We start from the raw sequence: 19,111 nt of genomic DNA, 5'->3' as shown, positions 1-19,111 counted from the left end.
GGTATCTGATTAATGGTATGTCTACTGGGCAAGTGTTGAGAAAGACTTATAGAGGAAAGAACTGTGGACATCAGATTGTGCCGTGTGTCCTCTTAGTTACTGAACAGCCTGGAGCCAGGTGAAACTTTTAATCTTTGACCAAAACTCCCTTGCCTTTCTGGTCAAGGGGTGAAACTGAAGTGGGCAACATACATGCTCTTTACTGTGAGTTCATATTTCGCTGTACGACGGTATCACAAAGCTAAGCTCACAGCTATTATGTTGTGAGCTTGTACACCGTCATAATTGAGATAAATAAGCATAACGGATGGACAGTTATGTGACAAAGGAGATACACTCTACATAGATAGGTCTGTGACGAATGTAAAGCAGGATGTCATAAAATGTTGGAAAGAATACGTTGAAAGACACAATGGTTTGAGAAGAAAAAGGAGGGATAGGGTATGTCATAGAGGCAGGGAGGTATAAGAACAGCATAGGGAACATGGTGACCCATTTAACCTTTATAGTATGAATTACAAATATAGTTGGAAAAACCTGAAATCGATTGCTCCAAATTATGTTCCAGTCTATTTATTTTTCACATAACAAGTGCACTATTGTCTGTTTGTTCTTGCCATAATTGTTTAAATAAACCTCCAGTGACAATGTCATAAATTACTTGTTACAACCCAAGTCAGAAGGACACTAATCCACTGTCTGTGTGTATGACTATTATCTTCACACACCAACACAGATGGGGATTTCATTACCCTGGCCTCAGAAACCATAACATTATTTAAGACATTGAGCACTCTTACACAATATTCACTCCCCAGGGATTAGCGCATTACTCATTTCCTGTTCCGCCCCTAAAACTGCCGTTCGGATCCTTCATTGGCTCAAATGTGATTGACGCCTCGATACCAGCAATGGAGGTTGGCGTATGTAGCCCCCTTCCCCCCCACCAGGTAATGAGCAGTGCACTCCGAGGGAGGGGAATCAAGACATAGGACACCTGAACATGTCTCAGCAGGCAGAATAGACTCCTTTCCTTTGTCACCTTGAGGAAGAGTGTAGGAAGGACAAAAGTGAAGAGAGCGAGCCAGCTAGGGAGGGAGGGAGGCAGAGGGAACTGAAACCGAGAAGTGGTTCATCATCACAATACAATTTAAATGGTTTATACCGTGTTTGTATATCTGTCTGTCAAGAAGGGGAACCGATAAAACCAGTCAATAAATAAAATGTATGTGCTGGTCACCTGGTCCTATAGTGTCACATAGGATAGGAACAGTAATATGGAACAATTCAAAATGCATCAAATATCAATAACAGGCCTGGCCACTCTCTCTACTTGACCAGATTATTTTCATGACTATTCAGACTTCCTGCCTCTGACGGAGGTGAAATAAGGCCGATCCTGCAAGGACAAACAGGCAACACTGAGCATGTTGTGACAGGATTATCTGTGAGCTAACAAGTGAGACAGAGTGAGAGAGGGAGACATCGACAGAACTTGAAAGACAGGTTTAACATGCCAAAAGCCTGCGAGAGATTGAGTCTGGGTTAGGTGACTCACCTCTTCCCTCCCCTCCCATGCATGTGTGTGGAAATGGTATTGTAGCCTCGGCCGGGAGGCAAACCCGGGTTCCCCTTTCCAAAGGCACAGTACTACACTACCAGTCGACTAAAAAGCCATGGCCCGATAGGCAAGTAGTAACGCAGCACCGTATAGCCATAGCCTAGTCTAGTCTATTGTCTAGTGTAGGCAGAGACCAAACTTTTTGTAATGATTACAGGATTAGCAAGATATTTTAGAAGATTAATTGGTACACAGTAAAATCTTGATTTATCCCATTTGTATCTGAGAGGGAACCTTTAGACTTGGAGGTCCAGCTGGATACATTTGGAGTGTTAAATTAACATCAAGGGTTTTCTAAGCAATATATGCTTGAGAATGCTTGGAATTATCAAAGAGTATCAGCCAGACAGCCACTATAGGCTGTCTGGCTGTAGTAGTAGTTTTCCTCAGTGCACTAAAGATACCTGAACGGAACCACACCTTCCAAACAAGCCCGTCTCATGTAAACAAGTGGCTCACTGGAGTCATCTGTCACACCCATCAGGACGACATCTTGCATGTGTAGTGATGGCACAAATCACTACATAAAAAGCACAAAAAAGTGACTTCATCTTAAAACGAAACAGGCAAATTTGAACTCTAAACACAGCCAATGTTATCCATTGAGAAATATCTAAATAAAGCACACCCTCTGTACCGTAGACAGCTGATACAATAGAGAATATTTTCTTCTTTGTGATCTTGCATGAGAGAGTAGAAACTAACACAGAAACTGCAGTACACTCACAGTACTTTTCCATTCTGGCAGAGGACACCTCTTAGTTCCATTCAAATTAGAACAATTGTTTTTAAAGTAATTTTATTAAAAACAAGTCATAAAAACAAAACTGTACAAATCAATGACATGGAAAGTTCTTTGATAAAAACTAATATGTGGGGGGAAAAAAAGCAACATGTATGGGGTATATTTAAAAAAAAAAAACAGTTTTGGCATGAGGGCGTGGCGCTCAAAACTTACAGTATAAATAAAATTACACAGCACCAAAACAAAAAGCATAAAAAGGTTGATCCTTTACAATCTCCATTTCTTCAAGTTGAAAACGGGCTCACATTACAACTAGTGCCGCCTCCACAGGCAATGTACAAGCTGACGACCCATGGAACATTTACATGGCCTCCATCTCTCTGGGCTGGAACACAAAAGCAGAACAGAATGTGGTCAACAAAACTAGTCTTTACTGAACTACCAACAAAAGCACCATCACACGAGGCATAACACCAATGCATTACTACTGCACACGTAAATATGACGTTCAACTCACCTGTGCTTTGGCATACCGCTGCTGCTCTCTCCTCTTGGCAAAGAACTATGTAAATTAAGAAAAAAATATAGTTAACCCCTTAATCCACATTTTACATGTTATCATAATCATACGACTGTGTCACGTGGTGAAAATGCTCAATTCGTTGAAAAGAAGTAATGTTCATATTCCGAAGCTCTTGTGTGTAGCGTCTAGTGGTTCCCAAAGAGGCGTCCAGGGACCCCTAGGGGTCCTTGAGGGAATGCCAGGGGGTCCCCAGGTAGTCAGTAACTCAGAGTGTACAAATTGAACCAAATGGACCTTAACGGTCCATTTAGTTATATTTGTACACTCAAGTCAAGAGTTAAATTAACTTTGATTTTACAATATACAGTGGGGTCCCAGAGATAGAAAAATGGCATTAAATGGGGGGGCCGTAGCCTAAGTCAGGTCAAACCGGGGGCCCTTGGAATGAAAATGGTTGAAAATCACTGCTAGGCCTGGGCCGTGGCTCAGCAGTCCAGGCACCTTAGCCGGTAGTCAAAGTCTGGCAGTGTGCCACGGGTTGGACTCCCGATCCCGACGGCCTTTACTACACCCCCATTTCCCCGTCAGCCTACTGTCTGTCCCTCTACAATAATAAAAATTTAATAAAAAGGCGAAAGCCGCAAAAAAAAGAAACATAAAAAAAGAAAATCACTGCCAGAGCCGTAAAAAAATCTTCTCTTGGCATATACTTTCAAATGGGGGGGTCCACAGGCTAATGAGTATCATTTTGGGGGATTCTTTGACATGAAAGTTTGAGAATCAACTGGTTCTAGTCTACTCACCAGAACCAACAGGCCAGCGACCACAGCCAGCACCACCACCACGATGACGGCGATGATGCCACCGGTCAGCCTCTTCATGGTGAACGTGGGGGCCTCCTCGTCCACGTAGTACACCAGGATGTTGTCCATCTCCAGCTTCTGTCCGTCCACGATGGGCTCAAAGTTACCCTTGCCCTGGAATATGGGCAGGATCTTCACCTGGTTTTAAAAGCACAGCATCACAGAGGTAAGGGAGCAAGTTAGGAAAACAAAGGACATGACATGTATGGGGGGCCCATATAGCCTCAAATAACAGATCTGCCACAGATGTCCGTCTCACCAACTTAGCGGTAGGACAATTATATAAACCACATTTTAACACAAGTACGGTTTCCTACGTACGTCTTTCTCCATGTAGTAGGCCATCTTGGAAATGTCAGTGAGGCGCTCCCCCTTCTCTTTCGAAATGTCAACCACAATCAGACGTGCTTCAGGGTCATACTGCAGAATGGAAGACAGAAATTGAGGATCAAACATGCATAGTGGCAATAGGACGGATAAATGTTAACATTAGATTTGTCGGAAAATATTTAAAATGCGGAAACCATTGTGCTGAATTTCACACTGCTCAAAATAATGACATATTTGTTACCTGGATTTCCTTCACAAGGTCCTTGTTGAAGTTGTCATAGCGCTTGTTGATGGCATCAGCAACGGCGCTGTATCCAGAGAAGAAAACATGGTTATTCTGTGTATCAAAATTTAGATTCTGATCAAACTTGATAATTGAAATGTTAAATTAAATGACATGCAGTTATACTTACGCCTTCAACTTGGTCTCATCCACCGTTTTGTTGACTGCTTTGTGCGTCAGCTCCAGGCGCACCATACTAAAAAAAAAGAGATATATATATAAATTAAATGTATTAACCGTAGTTAACCCTCATCCCCCTCCCTCCACCACACCAAACACCATGTGTTGGAACCGGTGTGCCAGAATCTAGCATACCAAGCCCAACTCCACGTGATGATTGTTTTCACTACTCACTAGGTCTCCACCAGTTTTTCACATTTCAGGGTCTTGTCGCCCTTGTCGGTTCGTCGAACGCCAGCGCTGTTGACACACCAGCACTCCTCCGTGTTGTTGCACTGCTTGGCCTTGAACTTGCCGTCGTTCTCACAGTCTGGGTTGTAGATGCCGTCGTTGTCCACAAAAGCAGTCTCCACTGGCTTTCCTCCGATTGTGCGTGTGTCCAGTCCTTTACTCTTCATGTACATCTCTGCCTTCATCAGGAAGCACTTGGGGACCACTGCACGAGGAAGCGGATGGAAGAGAGGTACCCGTTAAAATGCATATTCATTAGTTTAACAAAACAATAGCATCCCACAAAATATGCAGCACCGGCATAAGGCAGGCTGCAGGCCTGGCATGTGAAAACACGATGACTCAATGCAACAGCATCTCGAAACAAACATTGCCAGGGAAAAATGTGCCAATGCTAAGTGGAACTTACTTTTGGTACAGTCCAGTTTTTGTTTATCCCCATCTCCGACCAGGAGGGTACAATCGCATTTTGGTACAGTCCCCTCGCACCTGGCCCATTTAATAGACGCACATTGACCTGAGGGAGGGATGCAACATGTAAGACACACACAATTAAAACACTTTTAATATGTTAGTCCTGTTGTAGTTGCATTTATAAAAAGGGCACTGTACCTATGTCCCCCAGGTTCTACGTTCCCCACCCCGCAAAAAAGGTTACAATAAACCTAACCCAGCCTAAATCTAGGGGGAACATACACATTACAACATTACATAGAACCTGGGGGACATCATAGGGATGACTCCATTTTAACTAAGTGCAAGCAGTTGGAACTAAAACAATACAGTTGTAAAACACTGAACATGTATCCAGGTATGGGTGGCAGTTTGATCAAATGGGCGTTGGTCACACACACACACAACACTCGACCTCCCCGGAGAACACTTCCCGGCTATTCCCCACCCCCACTCTGCTCTACCCACCGAAACCCGGCTAGCAAAATGGCTCCTAATCCTGCTTTTGTGAGTACAGGTGCAATTTCATTATTATGCGACCCATCATGTCCCACTGCATTGAAGAATCTTCAAGAACAATCCCAGTTTTGAAGGAAATGGTTGGTTACATGTAGCCAAATTAACGACCATAAAATAGGCTTGCAGGCTGCCCAACATGGATTATTAATTATGCTAGATATATAGGCTACATTGACTGTTTTGAGACGATGAAATGCTAGCCTTGCCCCATTAACCTGTGAGGTTAATGCGTACAAAAGATGCTCGCAAAATAATTAATAGAACATAGAAATGATTTAACTTACAAATAGCCTGGGCCGAGGCTCCCACAGCCAAGGTGAGGAGAACAAGAGCAGTCAAAATCTTCATCATTGTCGCAGCTGTAACAAAACTCCTCCACAAAAGTCTCTCTACAATAACTTCCCTGTGCTCTGTCTGCGGGCCGTGTCCTTCTCTCACAAAGCTCCAACACACACTAACTACTAAGTAACCAGCCGTGGAGTCACACACACACACACACACAAGCCTCCTTTTCTTTCTCTCCCACAGGTGTGTGTTCTCGTCAAACCAGTTTCGAGAGAAACTGTGAGGTCGCGTTTTATTATTCACCCGCCCAGGCAACAACAACAACAGAAGGTGAGCTCCTTGTTCGCTATAATAATAAAGTCCTCTCGAGTTATTTGATGCTGAGAAAGGTGTGTAACTTCTTCGCTTGTTCCAGACGAAATGATTTTGGAAGTAGTGTAGTTAGTTTATAAGCAGCAGCAGTCTCATGACGTATAGGGCCTAATTTGAATACTAGCCCAGCTAGGGGAGGGGGAGGCTGGACCATTACCTCAGGCAAAGACACACCTTGTTTCCGTTATGACCATAATCGTGTGGCATGAAGCGAATGTGAGACACATTTTAAGAATATTGGAGTAATCTTCCATGCATTATATCTATGCATATAGCCTACTGCTTATGGTGGAGAAGGAGTAACAAAGAAGAAAATTAATAGTTTGAAATGGCAATTTAGTTTTGTTGCCGTTGAAATGTGAAATATAGCCTAACTACATTTGTTCCGTACATGTAGTGTACATATGTGTGGCTTATGTTACATGACATAACAACAATAATATCATCAAAATTGCCAGTGTTGATGTCTTTTGTCTTGACATTAATTAACTAGAAAGAAGTTAGAATAATTACAGCTCTTCCTAAGTGGTAGCCATGGGGCCGGTTCTAGGCATAGGCGAACCAAGCGGTCGCTTGGGGCCTCAACCACTGAGGGGGCCTCGTCACAGGGAGAAGATTATTATTATTATTATTTTTTATGTATCCCCTATCCCAGGGGTTTTCAACTGATTGTGATATTATGTTGCTTGGAGCCACTAAAGGCCTAGAACCGGCACTGGTGGTAGCTCAGTCCCGGTTATCAGCCAACACCAGGGACGTGCACACACAGACATCAAAGGGGGCTTCAGCCCCTGCCCTTTTACCCGTCTGTAAAACAACTGCCCCCTCCAGACCATGCAAGCAGCATTTACTATGGTGAAAGTTAATGCAAATGCCACTCCTTTTCATGCGTTGAACAAATTTGTTTAGAAATCCAGGTCGTACACCGCATATTCTTGTAAAAAAGTGCCCTCTTACGGGATGTCAGCCCCTGCCTCTCTAACACTCAATTCAATTAAATTCAAAGGTATGTATGTATGAACTTTATATAAAAGGTTACCAACACAACACATAGCCTATGCATGGATACAGTTCCATCGTGCAATCCTTTAAAAAAGTGCTGTTGTGCGTTTCAAAAGTGAAAATTTATGTCCAGTCCAGCACAGTCCAATCGGTTTAGGAACATAAATGAGGAAATAATTGGGTTTCATCCCAATTATTTCCTAATTTATGTAAATATGCTTTATGACAAAAGGTTGCATAAGTTCTCCATGGTAACAGTCGGGGCCCGGGCCGCTAGCATAATGGTCCGGGCACCGCCTGACAGCGGGTTGCAGGTTCAAATCCCGATCCCGACAACCTTTGCTTCGCGTCACTCCCCATTTCCTGTCAGTCTAACTCCTATCAATAAAGGCATACCTGTATATACAAGCCCAAAAAAGGCTATCATGTTTCAAAGTACTTTTAATATGGACCCTACCAACAAACTGGTACAAATTACATTTTGCCACCTTATAGTAGGCTATGTGACCCCGAATTCTGGTCTGGCCCATATAGTTTCCACTGTATTTAGCTGAGATAAATAGAACTCCTGAGTCTCAAACACAGGCCGAACAACAGCACCATTTGTTTACTGTAAACGACAAATACAATGCGACGTCATTATGCTGCTCCACAGTAGGCCACTGAAACCATAGGTAAAGATAAACATGACATTGTGCTGCCTTCTGGGCCACGCCCTGTTGCTCGTCACTGCTGCTGAGTCACTGCATGGGGGGCTCCTGGCGAGGACATGTGACGAGTTTCAGTGCATCATTCACTAGAAACAACACACTACCTGCTTCATATGACCAGAGGACAACAATCAATTACACTTCTACAAGAAATGTAGAAGTGCATGAGTGGGTCCGCAAATATGTCCAACGCGTTAGACGAGTTTAAGCACGCACATCACACACACACACACACACACACACACACACACACACACACACACACACACACACACACACACACACACACACACACACACACAATCCACCTCACTCATTTAGTTAAACACCCAGGTCCACAAGTCCATCTTAAAAGTGTCAGCTGCAGACAATCATTCATTGTCATTTATTCCATTTTGTAAACCTGTTTCACGATTGAGTTATTATGTCTTGACTCTTTTGCCATCTTTGAAGTCACATTAATGTTAAAAAAATGTTAAATGTAAATTTCTTCTTGAAAACCATTACAGAATCATTGAATGATTGGGCAATACCAAAATAATAGAGGGTATGTGCATCATTGCATGCATACAGTGAATGGCAAATCGAGTGGCAAAGCAACAGGCAAAGTGTATTTAACATTGTTTAACGTTGTTTAATGCAATCAGATAGGACTTTTCTGTTCGGATGTATGGGCTGTCAAGGCCAGAAAGTAGTTTTTTGCCACTCAGTAGGCATTCCTGCATAACTTCCTGGTTTGATGATGATGTCACGCGCATACCCTCTATAGACTTTCTTGGAAAAAAAAGTTTACTTTTTAGATCTATTCCAGCTCCAGTCACAATGTGGAGTAGTTTAAAACCTGTTTTAGAAAAAAAAAGTTAAATGTTTCAGAATGGCTTCTCTGTGGGGGTGATAGTTTTGCCATTGTATCTTTCTTTAAACAGGCCTAGACGTTCAGGTGAAGTTCAATACAGTAATAGGCTACTAAATATTCACCAAATAGTTCTCCATTGTTCTCATGAATTGTTGACTTAAACAACTCAGAGATTTATGTTCCTTCCAGCAGATATCTCCTTCACTGGTTCTATCGGTAACAAGAATACTCGGCGGATTTACCCTTTTTGCCGACTTCTCAAGACAAGTCGGCAAACCGTGGAGAATATTCGGCAGAATCTGAAGAAGAGTCGTCGCGCGGCGAATCTTCTCCACATTCTGCCGAATATTCTCCACGTTTCGGGGAGAATATTCGGGGTTTTCAGCAGCACAAAGCAACACAACCAAAACAGACGCTAACACCGAGGAGCTAAAGTAAACAAACAGACGCTAACACTGCTGAGGAGCTAAAGTAAACGTGACGTTGTTGTGATACTGTATAAAACAGTGCAGTGGCAGATAAATTAGGCCTATGTAAATGTCTAGCCTACTACAACAGTACAGAATAGGCTAACTAACGAGATGCAAATATGCAAAATTATATAGCCCGCAGCCTCGAATGCAATTGATCATCACTTGGTATGCTAAGCAACGCTAACAATGATGATGCCTTTATGTCTTCCGTCGTTCAGCCACTAGATGGTGTATTGGGTCAAAAGTTGGGACCAATATGCTCCGCTGTCAGTTTACAAGTTGTCAATGCAGAGAGCAGACGTTTCGATCCTTGTGATCACCACAGGATCATTGCTTGTGATTTATGCTTTCCTTTTCTGGCCGAACGAGGCGATCATGTTTGGACATCTATGGACAGCTATTTTGGACAGCTATTTTTCGTGGCACATTATGTTTCATCACAACAACGTGACATTCGTCACGTTTACTTTAGCTCCTCAGTGTTAGCGTCTAAGCATTAACATTTCAATGGCCGAGGGTCGTTAGAGTCTATTGTTCCGTGTTGTTGTTATCGCACGTCTAATGGTTAGACGGTTAGACATGTGACAACGCAACAATAGGAAGCCTGCAGCCCAGTAGGATTTTGACAGAAAGTAACACTAACTTAGTGTTAGGCTACTTTCTGACAAATCAGGCGGCACACCTGGACATATCAAAACACTGGGCTAGCTATTCATTGAAAAATGCGAGGCCCTGTGCTTTATAATTTGTTAATCCACAACTATACAAAAATCATCACATTTCTATCTAGGACAAAGAGCAAAAATTGCTCTTTTGCAATGTGAAAGAAATGCCACCGAATTCTTAATTATTTTCCTTCTCTATATGGGCACACTTGTGAAAGCTGAATGCTTTTGCATGCTATTATTGATCTGCTGTCTGATCAGCGTGCATGATCATTAGTCAGTAGCTAGATGCGCGCTCCAGTGCCGAGATTTCTTCCCGTTTCGGCGACTCTTCGTCACTTTCCGTCCGAGTTCTCAGACAGAACTCGGACCGGAAAGTGACGAAGAGTCGCCGAAACGGGAAGAAATCTCGGCAAAGATGAAGAAGAGTCGGCGACCCGAGTTCTCCAGTATTCGTTCTATCCATGGTGGCCTGCAAGAGGAAAAGACCACTAGCTTCATTGGACCAATCTTACATGGGGAAGATATAGGTGAGTGTGCTGTTTGGTATTATGCCCTTACATGTAGGACCTCTATGCAGTGCCGTATCCAGGGAATAATCATCAGGGGGGCATTCATATTTCCAAGGGGGGCACTTGACTTTTAAACCTGTAAAACATTAAAAATAATGGTGGGGTAGGGTTCTGGACTGGGGGGGCACCAAGTCTATCTGGGGGAGCAGCGCCCCCTAGTGCCCCCCCGTAGAAACGGCGCTGCCTCTATGGGGACCTACCACGGGTCACGGACAAAGTCAGAGAGAGAAGGATGAGGCTGGCAGGGCACTGCGTCAGGCACCCAGAACTTGAGGCAAGTAAAGTGACCCTATATGGGAGCCAACCCAGGGCAAAGCCAGGAGGGGAAAGAAGCGTACCACCTATGTAGACAAACTAGACATGCCACGACAGCTTGGCTGACAACACTGCAGAGCTCAAGAACTTGATGTTGGATAGATAATATTTGTGGAGGGCAGGAATCCCGAGTTGGTGTTGGCTAGACATCACTCTCGCAGCAACTAACTAATGAACATGCAGGACACGCAGGACATTGCCCTTGGGCGGCAACATTTTATTTTTCTTTATTTTTTATCAAATGTTTATTTATTGTCAAATTAGAGTACGACAAGACAAAACTACAAAAAAAGAAGTAAAAACATAACATCTAAACAAGACAAGATAAGGATAAGGTCCTAAAGCTACATCCGGCATCCCCAACAATGTTAAACCATATAGGTGGATTTAGGTGTATTATAGACACGTGGAGAGACGCATCAATTCCACACAAGAGTAGAGTTGGGAATCAAAAATCTCCACCAGGAGGCATGCCCCTACCGGCCTACCGGTCCATGATTGTGTCTAAATCTCCACCAGGAGGCATGCCCCTACCGGCCTACCGGTCCGTCGTTGTGTCTAAATCTCCACCAGGAGGCATGCCCCTACCGGCCTACCGGTCCATGATTGTGTCTAAATCTCCACCAGGAGGCATGCCCCTACCGGCCTACCGGTCCGTCGTTGTGTCTAAATCTCCACCAGGAGGCATGCCCCTACCGGCCTACCGGTCCATCGTTGTGTCTAAATCTCCACCAGGAGGCATGCCCCTACCGGTCCATCGTTGTGTCTCTGTCTGTGTGTTATTGTTTCATTGTTTTGGCTTTATGCAGGTGAAAGGGAAATGACGAGGGAGGGGAGGGGTGGGGGAGTCTAGTTACCCTCCAAGATACAACCCAGGTATTACACTGTTGATTTTGCTGCTATGTATTCCTAAATTAGTTTGAAGTCTGGGTCTTTCCTAAGTTTCCACTCGACAGCAACGATAATAAACGATAAGAAATCATATCTTTGTGTACAAAGTACAAACCATAAAGTAAAACAAATACATCTTTACTTTTTATTACCACCATCATCACAATCCTGAGAACTACAGTTTATGACTTCCATGTTACGTGTGACAAGTATAAACGGTATTGCATTGATTGACAATTGACCTATATTGACTATAATCTTTATGATGTGCCATAAGAGCTGTCTGCAAAATGCCTTATCAGCCTGGTAGCTCTGACTGCCAAGGATTTACTACCCTGTGTTTATGTTAAGCAGCACTTTCTTACCTTTATTTATATCACCAAAGATGTCCAGGTGTTATTTTGTGCAAAAGCCCATTATTGGCTGGTTCCCCTACCCTAAGCCCTCATTGGGACGTTGGGTTTTCGTGCTAATTCGCTTATTTCCATCAAAATAAATAGTAAAGTTGGGATACTATTTACATTATGAAGAGAGGATATATAGAAAAAAAGAAGATTTTTGAGCGATGTAAATTTGCAAGCCATCACTCCTGAGATCATCATGTGTATTTCATTTTCATATAGGATAAAATTAATATCTAAATACTGAATGAAGCTATAAAAACTCCGGGGTGCTTACAAAAGCCTAATGGCCTATTCATACTCCGGTTTTAGGTGATAAGTTGACCACCGGGTTAGTAAAAACAGAGAGATGTGTTTGAGTGAGCGGTGAGTCTCTTATCACCACAGCGTGGTGTCTGTCATGTTGTAGTTTTCTGTGGTCACCTTATCAACTAAAACTGGAGTGTGAATAGGGCTTTTGTAGATATTGTAAATATTTGAAAGTGAAATATCCTTTTAATACAACACAAATACTTCCAAACGTCAAACATTATCCTCAATCCTGTCCTTAATGCAAACAGGTTTATGGTCACACAGGCGAATGTGGGTGTTGTCCTTCTCAGAGGTTTAAGATGTCAGGGAAAGGGACGGGACAATATGGTGAGATATGTGCTATTATACCGAGTCCCTGGGGAGGGGGGGGGTGTGGTTGGTAAAGTGGAGAAACTGACAACACAAGTGGAGGCGGAAGGAGTGATCAAGCCTGGATGAGAAGTGGTACGGAGCGCAGAGACACAGAGAGACACAGGTGACGATGGAGGGACGGTGCAAAGAGACCCACCGCAGGGTCGTCCTCTCACTCTCATCCCCAATGAAAGTCATCAAGAGACTGGAAAATATGCGGTAAGTCAGAACCAGTGGTCTTGGTGTATTGGAATTTTAGTCTTTGTTGGATCTTCTTGGAATCATGCAGCTTCATGGCTGAAGAGATTCAAGAGAGATGTCTGGTTTGATTTGTGTTGTTTTGTTTTGTAAAGTTAATCAAATTTAGTAGTAGTAAAGTTATGTTTCTCCCTGTTCTAAATTGTAATGTTTGACTATATAGGTGTCTTTTGTGTCTTTGTCAATGTGGTTCTTTTCACGGCCCTATGAGGAACCACAATAAGAGGACATGAACTGTGGTCATGAGAAATATCAGGAAAATAGATTAAAACTAATATTGTTCATTGTATTCATATGTTCATTTATCGCATTATTTTATTAGTATTATTCTAATATAATAGTCTATTCTATAGATATTGCGGAGAAAGTCATTTGCGAGAATGAATTAGCTGCACTGTCAGTTAAAGGGACACTTAAACCATTTTGAAAAAAAGTTTATGTACGTATGACGTTTAAAATATTTAGAACACTTTCCTGGGGGTCTTTATGTGTGTAATATGTGGTTTTAGACATTTTAGATTTTAGCAGTGAGCCCAGTGTCTCTGATGTCATGGACACTGGGCTCACTTCCTTCCTGGACTACATGTTGTCTCAGTAAAACAGCCCTCCCCCTATCCACAAGGAGGAGCAGTGCTCCAAAGCATTATGGGAATTGTTGTCCAGGAAGTAAGTGAGACTGTGGCGCAAATCTTTGAATATATATTCTTTCAGAGCGAACGTTTTGAACTCAAATCATTGCTTTTGTGGGGTCCCTGGAACAACATATTTTCACCACAGTTTAAGAACCACTGGGCTAGACTCTAGCCCAGTGGTTCTTAAACTGTGGTGAAAATATCTAGCCGCTAGAGGATACCACCAGCCCATATTTCAATACACCAGCCTAGGCCAGAGGTGGTTCTGTTTTGTTGTCATATATGAAGTGGCATGAGCTACACACACACACACACACACACACACACACACACACACTATGTAGACACACTGCCTGCCACTCTTCCTGAGGGACAATTTTAGTATTTCCAATTTGCTCCCTAACCTTTGTCCTTCTTATTTTCCATAGGTTTCCACTGCTGTGGTTGGTGTGTCTATGTGCAGTGCAGAAATACTGCTATGCAGGTAATGCATCATCTGGACAATAGAAAATGACTACCGGTATTAATATTGTTTGTTTGTTTTTTACACTAATGCTCAGTTTGAACCCTTGAAAGTAAGAGTGATGGTCCTCCTCTCAATATGTCCATTCGTGAGAGGACCTTTGCTGTTACTTTCATCGGTCGTTCACTTTGTCACTTCTAACATTTGTAGGACCGTCACCGTCTCTATATTCAGTGGGCCCTATTTTCACCAGTGTCTTACCCCTTATCCCTAAACCTTTTTACTATTTTGAAATAGTTTGAATAGTTCAAATATAGCTATAAATTACACAACGTGTCTGTAAATATTTTTCAAAATAGTAAAAAAGGCAAAAAGGATTAGGGATAAGGGGTAAGGCGCTGATGAAAATAGGGCCCTATGTGTCAAAATGTTTTTTTGTTCAGATTCTTACTTTTATTTTCCAGAGGCTCTCCTGGAGGACTGCGAGGCGGGGGGCACCAAATGCCACGAGTCGCACGCAGAGTGTTATAAAACCAACGACAGCTACGTCTGCGTGTGTCAGAGCGGCTACCAGGGCGACGGCATGTCCTGCGAGGACAAGGACGAGTGCTCGAGCGCACGGCTGAATAACTGCCACGGGAGGGCCCGGTGCAACAACACCCTGGGCGGCTACACCTGTGCCTGCCTCGATGGCTACGTCGGGGACGGCCGCCGCTGCGAGGACATCAACGAGTGCGAGACAGAAAGCGGCGTGTGTAACGGCTCATCATTCGGCTATAATGGATGCCAAAACCTTCCTGGATCATACCGCTGCACGTGCAGCAGTGGCTATGCAAGCAATGGACAAACGTGTGAAGACATTGACGAGTGTGCCGACAACATCTGCGCCACGTATGCAGACTGCACAAACACTATAGGCTCTTACCTATGTACCTGTCGTGTCGGTTTCATAGGGAATGGACGAACCCGGTGCCGAGATATCAATGAATGTAGAAGGCCATCATTCACAATAATGATTGAGGATAAGTGCCACCGCAACGCAATTTGTATTAACCTGATAGGTAATTATGACTGCTCTTGTCGGGGAGGTTTCGTAGGAGACGGTGAAAGTTGTGCGGATATCAACGAGTGTGGCACGCCTGATATCTGCCCCGCTAGCGCCACCTGCGTTAACACAGCCGGGTCGTACTACTGTGATTGTGGCATCGGCTACGTCTACAACAACTCCAAGTGCCAGGATGAGGATGAGTGTGGCACGGGCCGCTGCAGTCCATACGCTGATTGTAATAATTTCCCTGGCTCTTTCACCTGTGAGTGCAAGACTGGGTACAGCGGCAACGGAATCACGTGCGTGGATGTGGATGAGTGCTCACTGGCCCAGCAGTGTCACTCCAACGCCCTCTGCGCCAACCTCCTCGGCACCTACAACTGCAGCTGTCAGGCGGGCTACTCTGGAGATGGAGTGTCGCAGTGCAATGATATTAATGAGTGTCAAGTGGACAACGGAGGGTGCAGAAACAGGGCGACATGTGTCAACAATGAAGGCTCCTTCACCTGCCTGTGCCAAACGGGCTTCGACTTGATCAACGAAACCATTTGCCAAGACGTGGATGAATGCATGACCCTGGATGATGTGTGTGATGACAACGAGGTGTGCACCAACACGGAGGGCTCGTACGAGTGCCCTTGCGTCGTGGGCTTCTCCCACTCCACCGACACGATGCAGTGTATAGATGTGGGCGAGTGCAAAGACAAACCGTGCCACGCCAACGCCACATGTCTCAACACCATCGGCTCCCACTCTTGCACGTGCAAGCGAGGCCTCACTGGCAACGGCCACCGCTGCGAGGACATCGAGTGTGAGAAGAATAACGGGGGCTGCCATGCCAATGCACAGTGCACCAACACTGATGGTGGGAGACTGTGCGTGTGTAAGGAAGGCTTTGAAGGCAACGGGTTTCAATGCACTGATTCCAACGAGTGCGTCCATGCAACGATCTGCCACCTTTATGCCACGTGCACCAACAACCTGGGATCCTACGTGTGTAAATGTAACAACGGATACAAGGGCAACGGAAACTACCTGTGTTTGGATATAGATGAGTGTTCAGAGACTCCCGGTGTGTGTGCTGCCTCATTCAGCTATAAAGGATGCCATAACCTTCCTGGATCATACCGCTGCACGTGCAGCACTGGCTATGCAAGCAATGGACAGACGTGTGAGGACATTGACGAGTGTGCCAACAACATCTGCAGCACGTATGCAGACTGCACAAACACTATAGGCTCTTATCGATGTTCCTGTCGTGCAGGTTTCATAGGGAATGGACGGACGTGTGTAGATGTCAATGAATGTAACTCAGAGAATAAGTGCCACCCCAACACAATTTGTATCAACAATTATGACTCTGTGTCAGGCACGCCTGATATCTGCCCCGCTAGCGCCACCTGCGTTAACACAGCCGGGTCGTACTACTGTGATTGTGGCATCGGCTACGTCTACAACAACTCCAAGTGCCAGGATGAGGATGAGTGTGGCACGGGCCGCTGCAGTCCATACGCTGATTGTAATAATTTCCCTGGCTCTTTCACCTGCGAGTGCAATACTGGGTACAGGGGCGACGGAATCACATGCGTGGATGTGGATGAGTGCTCACTGGTCCAGCAGTGTCACTCCAACGCCCTCTGCGCCAACCTCCTCGGCACCTACAACTGCAGCTGTCAGGCGGGCTACTCTGGAGATGGAGTGTCGCAGTGCAATGATATTAATGAGTGTCAAGTGGACAACGGCGGGTGCAGAAACAGGGCGACATGTGTCAACAACGAGGGCTCCTTCACCTGCCAGGATGTGGATGAACTGCAGGTTGATGCCAGCCCGTCACACTCCAACTGCATCAACACCTCGTTATCATCAATCATCATCATCATCGTAGGTGCTACAGTATGTTGAAGTTACTCTCAAACACAGACCAAACCATGTGCAACAAACTCAATTGTGTTTACTCTAAATGAAACAGTCACAACCTCAGGCTGGGGGCTCCTATTGATTGACTGAGGACGAGTTCCAATTCGACCCACTAGGCAATTGTCATGTAGGATATACCATGGTGAACAACGAACCTATTATCTGTCTAAAATAACCTGTTATCTAAGTTTAACATTGTGGTCAATAAAGGACAAGCCATTAGAGGAACAGAATGACTAATCTCCTTCAAATTAATTGTTATGCAGAACATTTTATTAGGTGCTGTAAGTAATATTTTTGGGTTAAAGTTTAAAATCTAAAAGTTATCATGAACAGGTCCTGAACTGCGTAAATAATGATCATTTTTTATTTTTATAATAAAATGTATCGTGCAAAAAATATCATTGTTGTGTCTGATTTGAATTATACTTTTCAAATCCTTAAACCCTTTTCTCTATCCATGCGTTTATAGTGTCCCATGAAGCCTTGGCCCCTTGTCAGTCATTCAATGTATGTGCAGTGTCATCATGTGGGGGAACAACCTGACAGAAATCAGAAAGGGTCTGCCGGTTCCCTACAAGATCTTCCTATAATGATCAGTGGCTCTATTAATCTTGTAGCTTGACTCCTGTCCTGCAGTGCAGTTTAATTCTGCTGGCTGCTGCTGTGATACCTGAATCTCTGCATGGGGATTATATGGTGGTAAAATGTGCTTGATATTATTCTCATACATGCATCCATGGAGATTAATTGAGCATGCTCTCATCAACTGAAGAACAGTGTGGCTACTTGAACTGTCCACTCACACTTATTTAACAAATAACCGTGATGCATTATGAGCTTGAAGCCAACCTTGCCTCCAGTGGGACGCTGGCGGTGACTGTTTGCCACTTCACCTCCCAACGTATGAATGGACCATTGTAAAGCGCTTTGAGTTAGCACGTAGTGCATAGAAAAGTGCTATAAAAGTGTAATCCATTATTATTATTATTATGACACATAGACGTAGGTATAGTGCCAACCCATTTGTAGCATTCTTGTATAGACTCCATCCAGGGCCCTTTCCTGTTGTGTTCAGTTGTGAAGGTCCACATTCTCGACCACATACAGCGGTACCGACTCGGTTTTCTCCCATGTCAGATTCTCTCCTCACCCCGTGCAGGGCATTTCAGGCAAGTGCCCTCTGGACCTTTTTAGGCCCTGTTCCGTTTAAGCAGTCCAGGCCCAGAGATATTTGTAATCCTCAACTGCCTCGAGCACAGTCAGCAGTGGCAATGGTTTTGTCCTGTGTGTCCTTACTTTTGTTTTCTTGGCATTGAGCTTGAGGCCGATTTGTACTGCCAGTAGCAGTTCCCTTCTCTTTGTTTTACCATATACAGTAAAACAAACAAATATTTTTTTATTACCACCATCATTACAATCCTGAGAACCACAGTTTATGGCTTTCATGTCAAGTGTAACAAGTATTTAAACGGTAGTGCATTTCCAATTGACCAGATACTATAATCTTTATGGTGTGCCATATCAGAGCTGTCTGCAAAATGCAAGCCTTTCTCCCACCTGTGAATGGAGCTCATAAAACATATCACAGTCTGTGGCTGGTAGCTCTGACTACCAGGATTTACTATACCCCATGTTTAAATGAAGCACTTAAACCCTCCATACTTAGTGAAACAGACGTGAGATGTGTACTTGAACTGTTTCTTTTTTTTTACCCTGTACATCAAAAATATTCAATGGCTGCATTGTGAGCTTCTAATAGATCGGTTATTCTTAATGTTCCTCCCAGAATATGGATGTTGGGTTCAAGGGGGACGTTTCACTTAAATTACATCTCTGC

General features: G+C 43.9%; 1 protein-coding gene across 1 annotated transcript; it reads right to left on the bottom strand.

Annotated features, from left to right (window-relative positions):
* Positions 1 to 2,406: 2,406 nt before the first annotated feature.
* Positions 2,407 to 6,448, bottom strand: epcam (epithelial cell adhesion molecule). The gene is made up of 9 exons (XM_080782257.1): positions 6,033 to 6,448; positions 5,186 to 5,293; positions 4,720 to 4,981; positions 4,496 to 4,561; positions 4,324 to 4,390; positions 4,074 to 4,172; positions 3,693 to 3,890; positions 2,884 to 2,928; positions 2,407 to 2,751 (listed from the first exon to the last, which is right to left on the bottom strand). Exons 1-9 carry the CDS (start codon positions 6,097 to 6,099, stop codon positions 2,728 to 2,730), a joined length of 936 nt encoding a protein of 311 aa, XP_080638383.1. The 5' UTR covers positions 6,100 to 6,448; the 3' UTR covers positions 2,407 to 2,727.
* Positions 6,449 to 19,111: the final 12,663 nt, after the last annotated feature.

Source organism: Protomyctophum bolini (genome assembly GCF_963924005.1).
Source record: "Protomyctophum bolini genome assembly, chromosome: 14".
Lineage (NCBI taxonomy): Eukaryota > Metazoa > Chordata > Actinopteri > Myctophiformes > Myctophidae > Protomyctophum > Protomyctophum bolini.
This window is presented reverse-complemented; position numbering and strand designations above follow the sequence as displayed.

Excerpts from the sequence above, each read along its gene's own strand:
- epcam (XM_080782257.1), bottom strand. The coding sequence starts at position 6,099 with ATGATGAAGATTTTGACTGCTCTTGTTCTCCTCACCTTGGCTGTGGGA. Across the intron at positions 4,982-5,185 it reads AAAACTGGACTGTACCAAAA|TGGTCCCCAAGTGCTTCCTG; the intron begins GTAAGTTCCACT and ends TTCCTCGTGCAG. Across the intron at positions 2,929-3,692 it reads TCGCTGGCCTGTTGGTTCTG|TTCTTTGCCAAGAGGAGAGA; the intron begins GTGAGTAGACTA and ends TAATTTACATAG.